Source organism: Chrysemys picta, chromosome 17 (assembly GCF_011386835.1).
Source record: "Chrysemys picta bellii isolate R12L10 chromosome 17, ASM1138683v2, whole genome shotgun sequence".
Classification (NCBI taxonomy): Eukaryota; Metazoa; Chordata; order Testudines; family Emydidae; genus Chrysemys; species Chrysemys picta.
The window spans coordinates 1,041,855-1,060,186 of NC_088807.1; the positions used below are offsets into that span (position 1 = coordinate 1,041,855).

Here is an 18,332-nt window from a genome sequence, read left to right on the forward strand (position 1 = left end):
GTTCTTCCTGGGGGTCACTGCGGGTTTAGCCTGTGCGACTCCTGGCCACTAGATTGCAACAGAGCTTTAACAAAGGCTCTGATGAGCGGCAACAGCCAGTGCGCCGGATGCAGAGATTAAAACTACAATGGAGAACATGGGACAGTGGGCACCCGCGCCTGCAGAGCGCTCCCTCCCTCCCCCCGCCTGCAGAGTGCTCCCCCCACCCCGGCTGCAGGGAGAATATGGGATCGTGGGCACCCCTGCCTGCAGAGCGCTCTCCCCCCCCCACGGCTGCAGGGCAGCATCGTCACATCACGCTCCGAGCACCTTTCCGCCCGGGATCTCAAAGCACTTCACACAGACGGGGGCAGGACCATTATCCCCATTTTACAGCTGGGGAAATCAAGGCACAGAGCAGGAAAGTGACTTGCCCTAGCTGAGAATAGGCCCTAGGTGTCCTGTCTGCCCGGGCACCGTTCTAACCCTCGAGCTAAGGGGGTTGAAGTCTCCCTGGGGGCAGCACTGCGGGGTCTCTGGAGCAGCTGCTGCTGGCCTGTTGCAGACGGGATACCGGGGCAGATAGGCTCTGGTGTGATCCAAGGGTGGGGGGCGATTCCTCAGCAGTAACCTGCCCCCGAACAGCTGTACGGATATTAGCCCCAGGCATCCCCATGTGCCAGAGCGGGAACTGGCCGCTGACGAGGCAGGGGCTAGTCCACGGAGGATCGCACTGGCCCCTGAGAACAATGGGCTCTCCTGGGGGCTGAGAGGCACCATGGCCCAGTGGTTAGACCACCTGCCTAGGGGCACTTGGGAGACCTGGACTAATAACCATGTTTCCGAATCCCATAGGAGGTGCCAGGCCTAGCCACAGAGACACAATGTCCTCTGATGGGCTCTAGACCCCAGGGGGCGCCTCAGCAGGGCTGCAGACTGTTTAAAGGGATAGCACCCAAGTCCCATTTGGGGAAACCGAGGCACGGAGCGATGCAGCGACTTGCCCAAGGCCACAGAAGGAGGCGTTGGCAGAGCCAGGCGTTGAAGCTGCGTCCACAGTGGGAGAACAAGGGGGACAGTTTAAGGCGGGAAGGGAACCGTGGGCTCCCGCCTGACCTGCCCAGCCCTGGCCGGAGGTTAGAGCAGATCTCCCCCAGGGGCAGCCCGGGTGCGAGCCACGAAGGTCTGTAGGGTTTAGGTGCCACCGCGGTGCACCAGCCTCCAGCTCGGCAGGCTGCGTTCGGCCCCTGGGTGGACGCGCTGCCGCTTGGCTCCTGGCATCCGGGCGCCTGTCTCCCGCCGGAGCCCCCGAGCAATGCCCACGCCGGGGAGACGGGGACTTCAGCCACAGGCCTCACGGCGGTGCCGGACGTGGGCAGGAGCTTGGATGCTGCCTCCGGGATCGGGCCCCCAGGCGAGTTCACAAACCGCCAAATGGGTTGGGGGGAGGAGCTGTGGGTGGGGCACCCTCCCAGCAGGTGGGGGACACCTGGCTCCAGCCCCCACCCTCTTGGGGAAATGGGGGGGGTGAACAGGGATCTGCCAGCTCTCAGGTGAGAGCCCTTGTCCCATCTCAGGGGAGGCAGGAAAAGGGTGGGATTCTGGGCCTGGAGCAGGACGATGCTTGGGGGAGACGCTCTCTCATTCCCCAGACTCCTCACCCCCCCCCGCAGGGAACCTCCCTGGAGGCCGACAGGGCCGGCGTCTTGTTCTGGGTTTGCTCAGCGTGCCTAGCGCTCTGGGCACCACGGCAACACAAGTACTAAACCACCACCCAAGGGAGCAGGTCCTGACCTTCTGTCCCATCCCCTGCAGCTGGGAGCACAGGAGCTGACCCCCCGCGGCCCGGTGGAAACCAGCTAAGGTGCTGCACACAACACGCCAGTGCCACACGGCTTCGCGTCCAGCAACTTTCACTCACCGCCAATGGGACACGTCTCCCCGTCTGCCCTGGGGTAGCATTAGCCCCACGTCACAGACACAGAGCCCAGGGGAGCTGCTCCCAGCTCCCTGCTCCCGCCCTGGGCATGCCGAGACATTAACCATAGATCACACCTCTCCAGAGCCATGGACAGAACCAGCAGCCCCCAAATCCCCACTCCCCTTCCAGAGCCAGGGACAGAACCCAGGAGTCCTGGCTCCCAGCCCCCTGCTCCAACCCACCAGCCCCCCCTCCCCTTCCAGAGCTGGGGATAAAACCCAGGAGTCCTGGCTCCCAGCCCCCCCTGCTCCAACCCACCAGCCCCCACTCCCCTCCCAGAGCTGGGGATAAAACCCAGGAGTCCTGGCTCCCAACCCCCCCTGCTCTAACCACTAGACCCCACTCCCCTCCCAGTGCTGGGAATGAACCCAGGAGTCCTGGGTTCCACGCCCCCACTCTAACCACCACCAGCCCCCTCCCAGAGCTGGGGAGAGAACCCAGGAGTCCTGGCTCCCAGCCCCCACGCAGTAACTTCCCTCAGACCGAGGAGTCCCGCTGCCCGCTCGCTCCCGGACTGGATAGTTCAGTCCCGCTGTGCAGGGGGTCCCAGCTCTGTAGTCTGGAGGCGATCGCAGCCCCCCAGGGGGCGGGCCGGAGACACCTGGGGCGGCCAGGTAAGGGACCCGCCCAGCCAATCCCATCCTCCCGAGGCTTCCGAACCAGCCAATGGGGGCCGGGGCCGGGCGGGGCCCGCGGGTGGCCCGTGCAGACCCCAGGCGCTAACTTCTGAGCGCGGAGCCCGGAGCGGCGGTAGGTACCGGGCCCCATAGGGGGGACCTGGGCTCCGGGGCTGGACACTCCCCCCCGGCTCACCCCTTACCTGTGCCCCCCGTGCCCCGCCCCCCAGCACCCCTGCAATGGGGGCTGCACCCCCGGCTCACCCCTTACCTGTGCCCCCCGTGCCCCTCCCCCCAGCACCCCTGCAATGGGGGCTGCACCCCCGGCTCACCCCTTATCTGTGCCCCCCGTGCCCCTCCCCCCAGCACCCCTGCAATGGGGGCTGCACCCCCCCGCTCATCCCTTATCTGTGCCCCCCTCCCCCCAGCACTCCTGCAATGGGGGCTGCACCCCCCCCGCTCACCTCTTATCTGTGCCCCTCTCCCCCCAGCACTCCTGCAATGGGGGCTGCACCCCCCCTGCTCACCCCTTATCTGTGCCTCCCCCCGTGCCCCTCCCCCCAGCACTCCTGCAATGGGGGCTGCACCCCCCCCCCGCTCACCCCTTATCTGTGCCTCCCCCCGTGCCCCTCCCCCCAGCACTCCTGCAATGGGGGCTGCACCCCCCAGCTCACCCCTTATCTGTGTCCCCGCACCCCTCCCCCCAGCAGCCCTGCAATGGGGGCTGCACCCCCCCCCGCTCACCTCTTATCTGTGCCCCCCACCCCCTCCCCCGAGCACCCCTGCAATGGGGGCTGTACCCCCCCCCGGCTCACCTCTTATCTGTGCCCCCCTCCCCCAAGCACCCCTGCAATGGGGGCTGCATCCCCCCCCCCCCCCCCCGGCTCACCCCTTAGCTGTGTCCCTGCACCCCTCCCCCCTTGCTGCAGTCTCTCCTCCCCTCACTACGGCTCCAGCAGTTGCACAACATTGAAGGAGGGGGAGGGGGGCTCCGCCCAGCTGGGGGAGGGAACAGCTTGGAGGAATGTGGGGGAGGGCAGAGGGGTGCGTGGTGGTAGGCGTAAGGTGTTGGGGGAGGGGTTGGGGAGAGTCGGGGATGGGGGGGTGCAATGGTGGAGAGGGGGGAACTGAGGGGGTGGAGGAAGGGTTGGAGGGGGGGCTGGGGTTGTGTGGGGAGATGGGGCTGGGAGTTGGGGTGGGCAGGAGGGGCAGTGGGGTGCTGGCGGAAGGTTGCGGGGGGGGGGGGGGTATCAGGCATGACTCAGGTTTTATAATGTCCTGGCCCATTGCTGGGGGAGGGGCGCTCGTTGCTGGTCTGGAGCCTGCTTCCCGCAGGGCCAGGAGATGGGGCAAGCCGGTGGGCCGGCAGCCCAGGACCCCAGGGAAACACCTCTTGGCCCAGGGTGCGGATCCTCGGCAGGGGTGGGGGGGGCCTGCCCAAATAACGGGAACGTTTCTGGGCGCCTTGGGGTTGGCTTAGAAACCAAGCCAGAAGCTGAGATTGCTGGCCCCGAATGGCTGGCGTCTCCCGTCGGTGCTTGCCGGGTTTGTCTGGGGCCGGAGCCGGGAAGGAGGGAGCCAAGCGCCTAGATCCCCTGCGTATCAGGAGCGATCTTTGACACCCTTTGGCAGACAGCTGGTGGCCGAGGCTGGCCCTTCCTGCCGGAGTCGGCCCAGGCGGCCGGGCGTTCTGACCGAGCGGAGGGCCAGGATCCCGTCCCAGCTGGGTGGCGCTCGGAGGGACAGGGCTGCTTGTGCTGAGGTCGTTGTGTGGGCGAGAGCCCCTGTGTGGATGCCATGATCCTGGCCAAGTCCTTTTGCCGGGGTGGCGGATTTCCCTCGGAACCGGGGAGAGCTCTCGCTGGTCTAACCTGCCCCGGCACTAACCGGGCTGCAAATCTCCTTGGTGTAGAAATGGGCCTTTCCCCTAATCAGGTTATCTCAACGGAGCTCACTGAGTGCGATTAAACCCCCAGGTTCGCACCACTGGTGACCTCTGTGGTCTGGCCTGCAACCAGAACTGACGTGGACATTGCTACTTCGCAGGGGGGTGTAAAAACCTCACGCCCCAGAGAGACCCAGCGGAGCCAGCCCAGCTCCCAGTGTAGACGCTGCTAGATTGACAGTCGATCTCGATCCGCCTCTCGGGGTGGATTAACTACAGCGAGAGAGAGAGATCCCTTCTGCCGTGGGAGTGAGTGAGCCGGCCGACTGCCCCGCTACGCTCCTTAACAACTCCACCCCCCACGCGGCGCGGAGTCACGGTCCACGCAGTGAGGGCGACGCGGGGTCGGTGTAGCTGTCGCGTCACTTACGTCGACTGTTCCTGCCTTTCGGGCGCCGCTCCGCAATCCCCCGCGCTGCCGGCACCATCGGCGCCAGCGCTCCGGGTGAGGTGCACGCCGCCGGCACTGGGGGCTGCGTGTGGACGTGCACACACGATGGACTGGCTGTGGCGGCTGGACGCCAACGTAAGTCCACTTAACTTTGTGGTGTAGACGTGCCCTGAGGCTAAAACTCCCCCTGCGACGTTCCGCCCTGGTTGGTCCAGGTGGCTCCGTGCCTTTTCTCAACATCCCGGCCTCGCTTGGCACCGTTGCCGCATGCCGTTAAGCATCCTGTGTCTCTTGGGGGGCTGCAGCGCAGGGATCCCCGTCCCGGGTGTGTAGAAGTAACGCACTCTGTGGCAGAGACGAAGGGTCAGTGGGAGGTACAGACTAGACTGAAATAAGCCGGTGCCCTGTAGCATCTCTTGTGGCTAGTGGCTAGTTCGGCCAGCTGATAAAGGTTGTTGCCGGATTTTCGGGGGGGTGTCTGAGATGGTTTGTAGAAAGACAATGCTGCGGTTTCTCTAACTCACCCCCCCTACACCCCTTCCTTGCAGGGAGCGATGCCTGCGGGAGAGAAGCGCAAACTCTCGGCGAGGGAGGATGTCTCGAGCGATGCGGTGGCTCCTCAGGACGCCGAGCTGTCTGCGCAGCTGCGCCGGTGTCTCTTCTACGCCACGGTGGATAAATTCAGGACGGAATGCGTGGCGAAAAGGCCTAACCTACACCGCCACGTGCTGATCTGCAACACCCTCCATCGAATCCGGGAAGAGATGTGCCTGGAAAAGCACCTCCTCCCTGGCCTGAATCCCCCGGCCCTTATGCATCCACCTCCTGTCCAGCCAGAAGTTACCCCCCCATCTCTGGCCCGGGAGGTGACATCCTGGTTCAAGGCGGCGAGCCAGCCTCCGAAAGGCCCGGGCGACGCGGAGACAGCGGGGCTCGACTTTTCTGCAGCCTCTGCCGTCCCCGCCATCCTGGAGGCTCTGGAGCCGGCACGGGAGCCTGGTGGCCCGCAGGACTCGCTTGCAGACCCCAGGCCTGCTGTGGAAGAAGCGGAGCTGGCGCATCTCTTCGGAGCCGGCTCGTCCCAGAGCCACCGGCAGCCAGACGCTGGAGAGAGCCACGGGCTGGCGACAACGGGCAGCCGCTGTGCGGCTGAGGAACTTCGCCGGGGTTCGCCGGGAAACGCCGCAGCAAACCTGAGCCTGGGAACTGCCTTGGGGGAAGCGTGGCCACAGGCCGAGTTGCTGCTGGTTAGCGCTGAGTTTGCTAAACCTGCCGATTCCTTCTTTGGGAGCTTTGAGATCCTGGACTCCGGCTACCTCAGTGACCTGGCCGGGGACGATCTGTTTTCCGACATCGACACTTCGGGCTTTGAGAGCTTCGGGGCAGACGCGCCCAGCAGCCGGCAGCCCTCCCAGGCTAGCGGGGACCCGGCAGCGCCCTGCAACACGGCAGGGAGAGACTGGCATGACCTCGACCACCTGATGGAGATAGTCGTGGGCTCCTAACGCCACGCTTCTCCTGTCCGTTCTCCACGTCCAGACCCAGGCCGCTCCGATTCCCTGCCGAAGCGCTGAGGATAGTCGGTTACTTCTCCTCTGGTGCTGCAGGATTGGGTCCTGCACGAGTTGAAAACTCCTAGGTACCGCAGCCGGTCGGCCCCGTTCCAAAGCACTACTGCTGCCGAGTCTACCTGTGCCATTGCCGCCTCCTCTCTCCGGACGGCGCGGCAGGCTCCTGCCGGAGGTGGAAATTGGCAGCGTGGCCGATGTGACGTGTTTTGATGCCGTAACGCTAGTGCCGAGAGGGAAGCTGCATCTCAGGTCATTGGCTGCCTTCCTCCCTGAAACGCCCGGCAGCGTCCGGCTTGCTTCACGCCGGGTCAAACGGCTCTCATCAGCCGGCTTGTAACTCTCAGGCCCTGCACATCGCAACCTGCCTCTTGCTTTGCCGGCTGGGTCTACGTCCTGGTACGGTGTCAGATTTGGGAGCCAGCTTTGCTAGCTCGAACCACAGGCTGGTCTCGCTGAAGTGGCCTTGGGGCGTATTTGGGTGATAGAATTTCTCCCTCCACCTCCGCGGGGCTGGAGTCTCTCTGAGTAACGGGCGTTTAGTCTTTTAATCTGTTGGCCGTGTTCAGACGCTCGGGTAGGGCTGCGGTGCGGCCCCTCTCCTGCCACGAGGCTGCGGGAGCGCTGCGCGGCTGGGTGGGGTTAGTCCTGGCATACTCGCACCATCAGAGTGACAGCAGCTGATCTCCGGAGCGCCCTCGCTGCTGGCCTGCAGCGTCCCCTCAGCCCGCGGGCACCTGTCTGAGGCCAGAAGGAGCTAGGTTTGGCTGCCCTGAGACCACCCCTTGGTCCTTGCTCATGCATCCGGCTACCGGTCTCGCTGGGATCAGGCAGCGAGCCGGCAAACAGCTGGGACTGGGGGGCTGTTCCCTGGATTCCTCTTCTGATGCTTCCCATGCAATTTGTTGGCCACAATGTGTGACAGACGACATACAGCCGCGTCTTTTTATATGCACACTAGTCAGTAAAAGTCTATCTCCTTGGGTCTGTTTTTAATATTTTCCTGAGCGCCACCGAGCTCCGTGCTCTTTGCAGCAGACTTTTGTCCAAAGTCTTGTCAGTGTTTCAGACCCAATCGTTTGCAGCGACGGGCCTGTTTTTTAAAATAGCGATGGACCTGTTTTCTCTCGCAGTGGGACCCTCCGTGCTCTGCCCTCGGCCGATCCAGGCGTGAACGCTGTCTGTGGGGAACGGCAAAACTTCTTAAGAAGCTGTTGTGATTTTTAATGATTTCTTCATAGGCCTCTGGGCCAAGCTAGGCAGGCGTGATCATTGTGTTGTGGGGCCAATGCTGACACACCAGAGAGGGTTGTGACTCTCCCGGGCTCTAACCAGGTCCCTTTACAGGGTCTCAGGTTGGGCACACACAAGTCACTGCTACAAGTTGTGGTTTCAGTTCTCTTCTGGAAGCCTAGAATGTTTTCGTGGGTTGCTCTGGTCGTATGCCCCTGAGATCTTTGCCTGAGTTGCTCCAGGAAACCGACCCTGTTGTAACATGGTGCTACCTGTTACAAGCTCCTCTGGGGTGTAAACTGGGGGGTGGCGGCTGGGAATGATGGAGAGGTCCAGCTTCCCTGTGTTTGGCCAGAGTCCTGTCTCCTTATTATTCACAGCATCTGCTCAGCCCCCTCCCGGCTTCAGCCATCTTCCCTGGTGCTCAGGTGTTCAGCAGATCTGGGCTGATCCGAGGGGTGTCTGCACTCCCAGGAATCTGGCCTTAAAGAACCCGAAGGCCTGGTGGGTGTTGACGTTTCATTAGAATACACGGAAATGTGAGATTCGTGCCAGATGCACGTGCCTTGGAAGACCGAGCATTCCCGGGGAGGTTTGCCATGTGTGAGAGATGCCCATCTTGGTATACCGCTCGGCCAGGGCTGGGGGGCCACGGTAGAACTGCCCCTGTTCAGCGTTAGGATTATTACTCCGCTTTGCTATCAGCCACAGGCAGCGAACGCACTCTGTCCTATTGGTGCCTGATGGTAACGGAACAAAACGCCGGCACCTTCTCCCAGAATACTCGGCGCTGTACAGAGATGTGTAGCCTGGCCGTTGCAATCTCCAGCTGCGTTAGCGACGGGACTCTCAAACTCCTGTTTCAATCGCGTTCGGCCCGAGTGTGGAGCAGGGCTCGGGGTGGAGAAGTGGATGCACAAGGAGATCTAGTAGCTTTTGTTCTTAACCGAAATGACGTGACCTTTAACTAAAGCCCCGGTGAAGCAACGAGCTTCGTTTATCTTGCAGTGTTGTGTGCGCGTTTCGATCTGCAATTTGCCCCTTGCGGGTAACTGCGGTTTTTCATACCCGACAAGCTCAAATCGTGCTGTAATCTGGGTATAAAGGATTCAAATATCAGTGTTAAAGCACCCACGTGTGGCTCTGCTGAGAAACTCTAGGGCAAATGCTCCTTATGCAGATCGGCATAATTCAACTGGTCTGTAGAGTTGCTCTGTTAGTTGAAACTCAAGTCTCTTACGCTGATTGCACCTGTCTTGTTAAACGCGACGGAATGAACGGTGGCGCTGTCCGCTCAGACAGATGGGCACATGTTGAAACAAACTGCAATGCAGGTTACTTTCAAAGGGTCACTTCTTTGCTTTCCTTTCCTTTGTGAATAAAGGTATTGGCTCCATGGAGGAGTGAGCGTTCTTCCTGCCCAGTGCGCCGATCACACGGGAGTGTCTGACGGGAGCCGCAGGGTTTCACTGGGGGTTAGACTAGGGATGGTGGGGAAAGGCTCCTTTTAATTCTCCTCACTAAACTATCTAGGAAGGTTGATCTGGGGGCTGCAGGTAGGAATGGTTGGGCGGGATTCTCGGCTCGACGTTCTGCAGGAGATCAGACTTGGGCGTACAAAACAAGTGACCTAGAAATGAAAGGCTCCATATCCCAGTGTATCTCCCGGTGCTCTCCACCCCCTCGAGGGGCCTGGACTAACAGTGTCCTTTAAATAAACAGCTGCCCTGTGCTTTCTGGCCATAGCAGAATTTCCTCCTTGCCTTGTGAGCTCTGCTCTATCTCCTTACTACCCGAGCCCCATGTAGGAAGCCAAGCGATGCGCGAATCGGTAGGTCTCACATTTGCTTCCCTTTTGCGCACACGCTGTAGTAGCGCTGGCCACAGCCAGGACTTGTCCGCGAGATGCTGAGTGAAAAGACGAGGGAAGAAATTGCTCTATTTGTGGGACTTTTTCCCAAATCTCATTTGTGGTTTGTTTTCAGATTTTGCCCGTCTCGAAGCCGGTAGGAAATGGCTCTCCCCTAAGAACTGGTCTTTGCCTTTGCCCGGCCCTGCTGCTGGTGTGCTAGCATCTGGAAGCGATCGCTGGGCAGAGCGAGAAGTTCTTTCTGCTGCAGCTGGCCAGTGCAGATGCAATAACTGCACGTCCCGGGACACCTGGGAACAGGCTGTCCAGGGCCAGAACGTTCGGGCAGCCGTAGCTCCCGCACAGCTAAAGTAAAGAACGGCTTGTGTGCCAGCCCTGCCTCGCCTCTGAGCCGGAGCCGGGCTGCCAGCACCCTTGGCACGGGACCCAGCAGCGGCACATCACTGTTCATGTTAGACCAGCAGCTTGGTGAGTTAACCCTGAAGGTCCCTGGTCTGCTGGGTGGGGAGCTCGTGGGATCTGGCCCGGGGCCTTGGGTCTGATCGTGTTGGAGAGAGACAAGGAGGGGAAGGGATCTATTCGATGGGACCAGCGTGGGTGATGGAAGAGACCGGCGTTCCAGCTGCTGCAGCCCGGACGAAGCGCTCGGTGAAGGTAACTGGAGTGTCACTGCTCCGTACAAGGTGGGACGGATTGCTCTGCAAGAGGGTTAGCACCTTGCAAGAAACCCCTTGAAACGAGGGGGGTAATTAACTCCTCTGCAGTCACAGGCCAAAGGAGGGTTAGTAGGTTGCGGATGGTTTGGAATGAACCATAAAAGCAGCGTCTGGCGAGACCATGGCTTTGAGCGTCCAGCGGAGTTCTCATCTCTGGTTTTCCTGCGGGCCGAGCGGTCGGATGTGGTGGGGTGGCGTGGGGTTTGTCTCATCCTTTTTCTGACACAGCTCAGGTGAGCACGGGCTGATTGGTGCAAAAAGTGACGTGTTTTCAAGATGGCATTTGAAAAAGCGACAGCGGCCACCTAGGAATCACTTCAGGTAGCCGGGAAGAGCTGGGCTCGGGAAGCCAGGAAAGCCAGGGCTGTTGCATTAGGCAGTCTTTCCCCTGGATTTCCCCCTGCACCTGGGCTCAGGGCTCCCATCAATGCACCTGCTTCCGCTCCCCACCCAGGTCACCTGGCCTGGGGCGAGCCTGCTGTCTGACCGGCCTTTCCTCGCGGTGCCAGCCTCACGCCCGGAAACGCCCATCCGCCTGCTCCCTGGGGGCTAGATGCAGCAGGGCCAAGTGAATGGGGCCACCGGGCGGGGAACGGGGCGAGCGGGGTTCTAGGCACAGCGCCGGGTGCCTGGGCAAGTCTGTGTGCTTCCGCCCCCCACCCCCCATCTAATCCATGGGGCCTGAGTGCTGCTTGGCAGGGACGTCTCCCGGCCGCCTGGTGCTGCATGCAGCCGGGGGCCTGGTCTGCCCCGGAGATACTAGAGGGACGAGGTGGGGCAGGTGAGGCCTTTCGTTGGCCCGAGTTCTGGTGGTGAGAGACACACTTGCGAGGCCCCAGGGGCGAGGGACGAGCCGGGGCTCTGGCCAGGCTGACGCGAGGCTGGTCCGAGGGGGATGGTTGTAAAAGGCTCAGGCGGGGGCCTGATGTGTAATGCTGGGCTCCGGACAAAGCAGCTGGGGACCTGCCCCATCTCGGCTCAGGCCTGGCCCCTGTGCAGTCGCAGGGCGACGCCGGCCCTTTCGCTTTCGCTTCTCGGCCCCGGACTCCTTTCACTTTCCTCTAAATCACAGGAATCCTGATGCTCAGCGGCTGCCCGGCCCCCCTGCCCATCGCGTGCAGCACCCTGCGCGGCTCGGCGGGGCCCCTCACTGTGCTCCCCTGGGGGGGGCTGCCCGGCTCCCCTGCCCCTCGCCTGGAGCACCCTGCGCGGCTCGGCGGGGCCCCTCACTGTGCTCCCCTGGGGGGGGCTGCCCGGCCCCCCGCCCCTCGTGTGCAGCACCCTGCGCGGCTCGGCGAGGCCCCTCGCTGTGCTTTGCTGGGAGGGACTGGAACTGCCCTGCCCCTCGCGTGGAGCACCCTGCCTGGCTCAGCTGGGCTCACCCGTGCTGTGCTTTGCTGGGGGGCTGGAAGCGCCCTGCGTGGAGCTCCAGCCCTGCGCTGCTGGGGGAGGCAGGATACCGGGGTAGATGGGCCCCTGGGCTGGCTGGAGCAATGCTGGTTGCACTAAGGGGGCTGGGGGAGTGGGGCTGTTGAGGACTAGAGGAGAGGAGGGGGCGGGGCATGCCCGGAGTCTCCTCCCCCCCCCCGCACGCCCCTCCCCCGCCGCTGCGGGCTGAGCCCCGACAAACTCATCCCAGCCCGCCCCCTGCGGGGCCTGCCACTCAAACCGCCCGCCCCGCCTCTCGCTTGAGTCGCTCACGTCCGCTCTCTGTATGCAGATGAGCCGCTTGGCCCTGGCCAATCAGATGGCAGTGGGGCAGGGCCTCTTGGTATTTCCTTTCACCCCGCCCCTCCCTCCAGCTGTGTTGATTCGGTCCCGTCCGCCCACTGTATGCAGATGAGTCGTGCGGCCGAGCCCCGCTATTGGCTGGCGCGCTGCTTCCCCCCCTCCCCCGGACAATCGGAGGGGCGGGGCCTCGCGCGGCAGGGCAGATGTAGCAATTCCCGGTGGCCGAGTCGGTTTCGGAGCCGGAGGGGGGAGATGCCGGCTGCTGATTGGCTGCGCGCCGCGTTCCAAACCCCGCTGATTGGGCCCTGAGGAGCCGGGTATGTAAATGAGGGTCTGGAGGGGTCCGGCGGCGGGGCTCGCGCTGCCCCGGGACGGGATGGGACGGGGCGCGGGGGGAGCCCGGGGCCGGCCGCTGGGGGGAGCCCGGGGCCGGGAGCCGGAGCCCGGTGAGTCACCCGGGCCGGGCGGGGAAGGAGGCTCCGGCTGCTGCGTGACTCACCCGCCCCCGCCGCTGCTCCGCCCGCCGCGTGGGGCTGCCCCCCCCCCCGAGCAACGGGGACCCCCCCGGGGCGAGTCCCGAGCAGGGCAGCCCCCCATGCCGTGCACGGAGCACTGGGGCCCGTGCAGTGGGGCAGCTAAGGGACACTGCAGTGCCCGGATTAATGGGGGTGCCGGGGGGGTCCACCATTGGGGTGTCCAGCTCCCCATTCTGCCTGTGGGGCCCAGCAGGAAGGCCCGGGGGCTGGGCTCAGAACCGGCCGTGGCCCCCCCCAGCCCAGCTCCGGGCACTGACCTTTGGCTCCAGGGGCGCAGTCCTCCTGCTCCGGCCATGGGGTGTAAAACGTGCGGCCGGAGCTGTGGGCCGGCCCCGTCTCAGGCGTTGGGCCCAGTCCGGGTTCCCAAGGGCGCAGAGACACCTGGGTTCGCTTTTGTGACCTGTCTGAGCCTCAGTTTCCCCATCTGTAGGCATTGCTCCGTCATGTGCAGGCTGCCTGGAGACCTCTGTGTGCAAAGCCCTCTGTCACAGCAAGGGCATTAGACGGGTTAGGGTTCGTTCTCCTCTCAGCCGCTTCAGGACAGGACCAAGCCACCCTGCCAGGGGGCCTGGGTGTGGGGCAAGTGGGTCCTGCTGCTACTGCCCGGAGCTGTCAGTCTGGCGCCCTGGAGCCACACATGTTTAAAACTTTCTGGGTCTGATTCTCCGTGTCTCCCTGCCAAGCCAGTGCCAGGCGCTGCCGGTTCAGCCTGGCTGCAGCTGTGGCCTAGAGGACAGAGCAATTGTCTGGGCCTTAGGAAACCTGGGTTCTAGCCCTGGCTCTCCCTGGCCTGCTGGGTGACCTTGGGCAAGTTGTGGTGCTCCGTGCCTCAGTTTCCCCATCTATACAATAGAGAGAATGTGATACTGGCCTCCTCTGTAAAGTGCTTTGTAAATTTGTGTAGCTGTAATTCTGTGTCCTGCGGTAACCGCCCCTAGGAAATCAAGGCCCTGCGGCGCGACGGTATCAGTATGTTAGTTCTTTGGGGCATTTGTCCCGGGCCCTGCTCCGAATACCAGCGATTAACAGGGATAATACGCCATCCATGATTACTAATAATTTATATTAGGGTAGCACCCGAGGGCTCCAATCGGGCTCTGGGGCCCATCACACCGGGTGCTGCACAGACCCTGCGGGAGATGTAGCCCCTGCCCCAAGAGCTCCCCGTCTGGGTAGACAATGCTGAGAGGGGAAACTGAGGCACAGAGCAGGGAGGGGGTGTGCTCAAGGCCACCTGGGGCAGAGCTGGGAGTGGAACCAGCCCTGTGACCTGCTCACTGGTTCGAATGCTGCCTTGGGTCCCGGCTGGTGCTTGGTTCGTATCGAGCCCTTCGGAGGCAGGTGCCTGGAAACCATGGGCTGTGATTCATCTGTCATCCGCACGACACCGTGGTGTTAGTCACGTTGTGTCATCTCCGTGACACACACGGGGGCGTCTCTGGCACAGCAGCTCTGCTGCATCCCACAGGCCATGATCCCAGCACAGGCCCTGGGGCAGGCGGTGTCAGGAAACCCCCCTTGTGCCCCTGGGTTGGGGGTCGGGGCGGTGTCCCCGGGGCTTTGGCCAGTACTGGTTCGGGGGAGCCGGAAGTGCAGATCCCCGCCCCACTTGGGCTCTGTGCTTTGGAGGGTGTGGACAGGGAGAGGAGCGGGACCCAGACTTCTTCCAGGGACCATATGGCCTGGTGCTAAAAGCTATACAACCACGTCCCCTATACAATGCCGGCACACAGGAACTGAACAAACACCCCTCCCTTTAGGAAGGGCAGGCCTATAGGTCAGTATAGACACCCTCCCCAGGCTGTATAGTTCACTATTGACTGACGCTCCCTCCCCCCAGTCCAAGCCGGTTAAGGGCCGGCCTGGTGTCTCTCCCTGCAGGCCCCTCTCGGGAGCTTTCCAGCCTTGGCAGCTCCGGCAGGGGGAGGAACCGCAGGGAGGCCTCGGCTGGGGGAGGCTGAGCCGGATCCCGTCTCCTCCCCCGCCGCCTGGGAAGAGAGCTCCAGAGGGAGGGTGTCGGCCTGCGGGAGAGGGGTGTGCCCCCCCTTTCCACTGTAGGGAGCAGATTTTTGCTTCCCGCAGGGGACTGGGGCTGTCAGACACGGGCCCCCTCTGGGAAGGGCTGCAGCTCGGTGACAACAGCACAGGTGAGTCCCTGGGTGCTGCTATCCCGGAGTGACAGGGGGAAACTGAGGCACTGAAAGGGGGTGGGTCTTGTGCCCAAGGGCACACAGGGCAGCCGTGGCAGAGCTGGGCTAGAACCCAGGAGTCCTGACACCCAGCCCCCTGCTCTAACCACTAGACCATGCCTGAGTAGCGTGGCATAAACTGAAACTGGGTCACCAGTCAGCGCCGTCCCTGAGGCCCGGCCATGCTGGCCGTTAGCCGTGGGGCAGCTGGGGCAGGACGGCTCCGTGCTTAGGGCAGCTCCCTGCCTTGCCACAGACTCTCTGCAGCTTTGGGCCTCAGCTCCCCGTCTGCACCGTGGGGCTCCCAGGACCGTCCTGCCCCACAGGGGGGAGACAGACCTGCGCGAGCCGGGTGCCGGCAGCTGTGCCCAGCCCCCGGGGCCGAGTGTCAGCAGGCGCCCGGGCACGGGAGTGGGTCTCGGAGGGGCGGGAGCGGGCTGGGAGGAGTTAAATACCCTTCCCCCCCCCCATGGCTCCAGGGAGCTAATCCCTCCCTTGGGGGGGGGTGTTGCGTCACCAGGACAACCAGGGATGGACGAGTCTCTGCTCACGGAGGTGTCCCGTCCCGTTCCCCCCCCCCAGCTGCCTTGTGTCCACTGGGACTGAATAATAACACTTGGGAATAGGACCCAGGCGTCCTGGCTCCCTGCCCCCGTTCACCAGACCCCACTTCCTGACAGAACTGGGGAGAGAACCGAGGAGTCCTGGCTCCCAGCCGCCCCCCTGCTCTAACCACTAGACCCCACTCCTCTCCCAGAGCTGGGAGAGAACCCAGGAGTCCGGGCTCCCAGCCCCCCCTGCTCTGACCACTAAACCCCACTCCCCTCCCAGAGCTGGGGAGAGAACCCAGGAGTCCTGGCTCCCAGCCCCCCCGCTCTAACCACTAGACGCAGCTGCACTCTCGGAGCCGGGGAGAGAACCCAGAGGGCCGTGCCGTGGGGCTGGGCGTGCTCGGGGCTGCGGGCCGGTGGGACTCACTGCTCCCGTCTCTGTTGCAGAGCCATGCAGGGCAAAGGCGTGAAGCGCCCGCGCGGGGAGATGGAGGGCGGCGAGCCGGAGCCCCAAGACCCCGGCGCCGCCCCGGCCAGCTCCTTGTTCAACATCTCCATGGTGAAGCTGCACCAGAGCCTGCGGCGCGTGGAGCCCAACCTGCGGCACTTGGTGCTGGTGGCCAACACCTTGCGCCGGATGCAGGAGCAGATGCAGCGGGAGGCGGTGGGGCCGGCGGCCCCGGACAGCCCCGAGGCCCCGCCCGTGGTGGATTCTCCTGCCCCCGTCTCAGACTCCAGGGACAGTGGGCTGGAGCCCTGCCGGCCGCCACCCTCCGACAAGCAGGGGGACGATCTCCTCCTCTCCACCATGGACACCTCCATCTCCACCATCCTGGAGGACCTGGGTCAGGTGGAGGCGCTGAGCCCCGCCCGGCCCGAAGAGGAGCAGCCGTTGGCCGGCGCGTCTGGAGCCCGGCAGGAGCCGGCTAGGACCTCAGGCCCTTGCTTGGGCCCCCTGGAGCTGCTCAGCTCGGCCAGCTACCTGCTGGAGGACGGCCTGGAGGACATCTTCGAGGACATCGACACCTCCATGTACGATTGCGACCTGTGGTCGCCCACCAGCCTCTCCGGCTTCAAGGCTTTCTCCGGTGCGGAGGACTCGGACAGCAAGGCGCTCGCCGGCGCCGAAGACCGGCTGGACATGAGCGACCTGGACTACCTGATGGACGTGCTCGTGGGGGGTCACGCGCTCTGACGGCGGGGGGCAGAGGGAGGGTGACAGTATTAAATACCCCTGCTCTAATTTATTAGGGGCCCGATCCTCAGCTGTCAGTGGAGCCGGCTGATCCCTGCTGCAGATCCGGCCCTATGTGCCTCGGCCTGAATTCTCAGCCAGGCTCGGGACCCTCTGGCCTGCCCTGGGGTGGCGTCGGCCCCCTGAGGAGTCCCGTGCGTAGGGGCCTCCCTGGTCAGTGCGGAGCTGGTGTAATGGCCCTGTTCCCAGCCCCTGACGTTGGGGGTGGATCGGGGGGGTGGCTGGAGCACACTGTGCTGTGGTGTTCTCAGCCCCCTGGGGCCCATAGCGGGAGAAGCAGCAGTTAGAGCAGCCCTGAGGTTGCTCTAACTGACACCAGGGCTCAGAGTACGGGGAGCGCAAAGGAGCCTTAAAGCCACCGTAACCCCCGGCCCAAGAGCAAGAGCTGAGAATGGCAACATGTCCAGTAAGCCCCTCCCCACTGCCCTGCCCCGTCTCGCCCCCAACCCCCCATCCTAGCTAGATGAGCCGTGGCAGGGGAGGGTAAGAGGCCGTTTCCTGGCCCGTGGTGGCTCCCAGGTTGGGCTCTGAACGGTTTGGAAGTAACTTATTGTCTGAGCGACGGGGAAAGTGTCGGAAGCTCCCGAAAAGCCGCTGTGAACTGCTGTGAAAGGAAAATAACAGCCCTGGCTCTGTACCCCGCTCCCGCTGCCTCCTTTCCCCCCAAGCCCTTCCCGCCGCCTGCCACCCCAGCCTCAAGTCCTGGGTGGCTGCGTCTCATCTGCTCCTCGTTCCTTGGGGCTGTTCCCTGGGTCGCTTAACCGCGGGCTGCCCGGTGCCCCCGCTCGCCCCCGGCCCAGAGCCCAGCCGCCCGGCACACACCTGGTGCCCCTGCTCGCCCAGAGCCCACCAGCCTGGCATGCACCCGGTGCCCCCGCTCGGCCCCGGCCCGGAGCCCACCCGCCCAGCACGCGCCCGGTGCCCCTGCTCACCCCCAGACCGGAGTCCACCTGCCCGGCACATGCCCGGTGCCCCCGCTCACCCCCGGCCCAGAGCCCAGCCCCCCGGCATGCGCCCCCGCTCGCCCCTGTGAAGCTGGCTCTGGTTCCAGGGGAACCCTCACGGCTGACAAAGAGCCTGTTTGGAACCCCTTCAATTGAGCCCACCAGTGCTTGACTGTAACAGCAGGACTCCTGGGTTCTCTCCCCGGCTCTGGGAGGGGAGTGGGGTCTTGTGGTTAGAGCAGGTGGGGCTGGGAGCCAGGACTCCTGAGTTCTCTCCCCGGCTCTGGCAGGGGAGTGGGGGCTGGTGGTTAGAGCAGGGGGGCTGGGAGCCCGGATGCCTGGGTTCTCTTCCTGTCTCGGCCCCTGACTCACTGTGTAACTCTCAGCAGTCACCTCCCACTCTGGGCCCAGTGGGCGATGACTGTCCCCTCCCAGTCCCGCTCCTGCCCGGCGCTTTGAACCCAGGCGTCCTGCCTCCCACCCCTGCTGGCTGCACAGCCCTTTCGGGGGCCTCAGAGGGAGGGGCTAGCTAAGAACAGGAGGGTCTTGTCAGCACCCCCTGGGCCCCCTCCGCCCCCCATGGGGTAGCAGCCGCTTCAGCCGGGCTCTGGACGCAGCCCCTGGCAACGTGCAGTGGCTGGGCTGGGGTCGGCGGGTGCCCAACAGCCCGGGGTCTGCACCACAGCCCCTCCGCCGGCTTCCCAGGCCTGGAGCGTCCCTAGGGACCGTCGCCGTTTGACCGGCCCTACCCACTGCCCCCTCTCTGGCTGTGCACTGGGGTTGCTGCCGCTCCCCGGGGACGCACCGGGCGGCTCTGCCCCACGTG

At 63.9% G+C, this 18,332-nt stretch overlaps 2 protein-coding genes across 9 annotated transcripts; both read left to right on the top strand.

The window, feature by feature from the left end:
- The first annotated feature begins 96 nt into the window (after positions 1-96).
- LOC101952440 (SERTA domain-containing protein 2-like) lies at positions 97-9,112 on the top strand. Of its 4 annotated transcripts, XM_065571174.1 has the most exons (3): positions 97-2,710; positions 4,624-5,048; positions 5,462-9,112. In XM_065571174.1, exons 2-3 carry the CDS (start codon positions 5,019-5,021, stop codon positions 6,416-6,418), a joined length of 987 nt encoding a protein of 328 aa, XP_065427246.1. In that variant the 5' UTR covers positions 97-2,710; positions 4,624-5,018; the 3' UTR covers positions 6,419-9,112. The 4 variants fall into 4 exon arrangements, with proteins under 4 accessions (XP_065427246.1, XP_065427248.1, XP_005279263.2 ...); XM_065571176.1 differs by lacking the exon at positions 4,624-5,048; XM_005279206.4 differs by lacking the exon at positions 97-2,710 and having other exon boundaries at positions 3,771-5,048.
- Positions 9,113-9,263: 151 nt separating this feature from the next.
- Positions 9,264-17,199, top strand: SERTAD1 (SERTA domain containing 1). 5 transcript variants are annotated; one of them, XM_024112429.3, is made up of 2 exons: positions 9,264-10,052; positions 15,755-17,199. In XM_024112429.3, the coding sequence occupies exon 2, from the start codon at positions 15,759-15,761 to the stop codon at positions 16,500-16,502; it is 744 nt and encodes a 247-aa protein (XP_023968197.2). In that variant the 5' UTR covers positions 9,264-10,052; positions 15,755-15,758; the 3' UTR covers positions 16,503-17,199. The 5 variants fall into 5 exon arrangements, with proteins under 5 accessions (XP_023968197.2, XP_023968195.2, XP_023968198.2 ...); XM_024112427.3 differs by lacking the exon at positions 9,264-10,052 and adding an exon at positions 10,066-10,267; XM_024112430.3 differs by lacking the exon at positions 9,264-10,052 and adding an exon at positions 10,098-10,238.
- Positions 17,200-18,332: the final 1,133 nt, after the last annotated feature.

What these genes read in the sequence shown, in the direction of transcription:
- LOC101952440 (XM_065571174.1), top strand. Translation starts at nt 5,019, where the DNA reads ATGGACTGGCTGTGGCGGCTGGACGCCAAC. An exon ending in TGTGGCGGCTGGACGCCAAC is followed by an intron (nt 5,049 to 5,461) that starts GTAAGTCCACTT and finishes CCTTCCTTGCAG; the next exon opens with GGAGCGATGCCTGCGGGAGA.
- SERTAD1 (XM_024112427.3), top strand. Translation starts at nt 10,167, where the DNA reads ATGGGACCAGCGTGGGTGATGGAAGAGACCGGCGTTCCAGCTGCTGCA. An exon ending in GTGTCACTGCTCCGTACAAG is followed by an intron (nt 10,268 to 15,754) that starts GTGGGACGGATT and finishes TCTCTGTTGCAG; the next exon opens with AGCCATGCAGGGCAAAGGCG.